At 35.0% G+C, this 860-nt stretch overlaps 1 protein-coding gene across 1 annotated transcript in view; it reads left to right on the top strand.

Moving 5' to 3' along the window:
* LOC106111008 overlaps positions 1-860 on the top strand; it is a 12,312-nt gene that overhangs the window by 9,940 nt on the left and 1,512 nt on the right. Inside the window, exons 5-7 of the mRNA XM_013292976.1 lie at positions 1-56; positions 483-566; positions 659-744. Coding sequence (XP_013148430.1) covers positions 1-56; positions 483-566; positions 659-744 — 226 coding nt within the window. The remainder of the gene's footprint in view (positions 57-482; positions 567-658; positions 745-860) is intronic.

The raw sequence follows: 860 nt of genomic DNA, 5'->3' as shown, positions 1-860 counted from the left end.
CCACCGCACTCAAGACAGACATACAAGACGGCTTGCAGTTCTGCCAGAAGTTCTCGGTAAATAGTTAACTAATTATTTCAATAACAAACATACTCAGAATCTTTTTTATATCATAAGGTGGCAAGAGATAGCCACCTGAAATTGCCGAAATGGCTAAGCAACCACAGATATCAGAATACCCGATAATATACAGAGAAGGACAAAAATTGGACCTCCGGTAATCAAATTAATCAGAAAAAACGTATAATTACTCCAACTTCACGACGTTTGTATGTGATTGTGGTATTGCACCAGCGAGTTCGTCTATTCGTGCAGATGCTGGTGTTGCTCGCTTTATCATCGAAACCCTCACTAACGGCGACTCTTAGTGTAGACTTATAATGTAAACATTAAAGAACTAATTTGTAAACTATTTCGCCATACAAAATTTAATAATTTGATGTAATGAGGAAAATTTACACCTATGTATGCATATTTTACAGCAATGTGTACCAGAAATCAAACGCGACGTGGCGCCGCTGTCTCAAGAACTCATCAAACCAATGTTCTTCTTTAGATGCTACAAGGTTAGAATTTTTAGTACATAATACATTTTAATAGATTTTAATATTTTAAAGAAATTTTCTTTAGATAGTCATATTTAATAAATTTCTTACAGCACAAAAAACTTGAAGCTTGCATCATGAAGGACATTCGCGAAAGATTCACATCAGAAGATGAATTGGACTCTGAAAGTGATTTCAGGTGAGTTTAGTTCAGATTTATTAACTTTAGTTTATAGATTAACGAGCTGTTGCCCGCGACTTCGTACGCGTGGTATTAGAAAACATACAAACTATGTAAATTACAAAAAGCTACGT

Source organism: Papilio polytes, unplaced genomic scaffold (assembly GCF_000836215.1).
Source record: "Papilio polytes unplaced genomic scaffold, Ppol_1.0 DF824180.1, whole genome shotgun sequence".
NCBI classification, from domain to species: Eukaryota; Metazoa; Arthropoda; class Insecta; order Lepidoptera; family Papilionidae; genus Papilio; species Papilio polytes.
The sequence above is the reverse complement of the archived record's forward strand: the minus strand, read 5'-3'. Positions and strand labels throughout refer to the sequence as shown.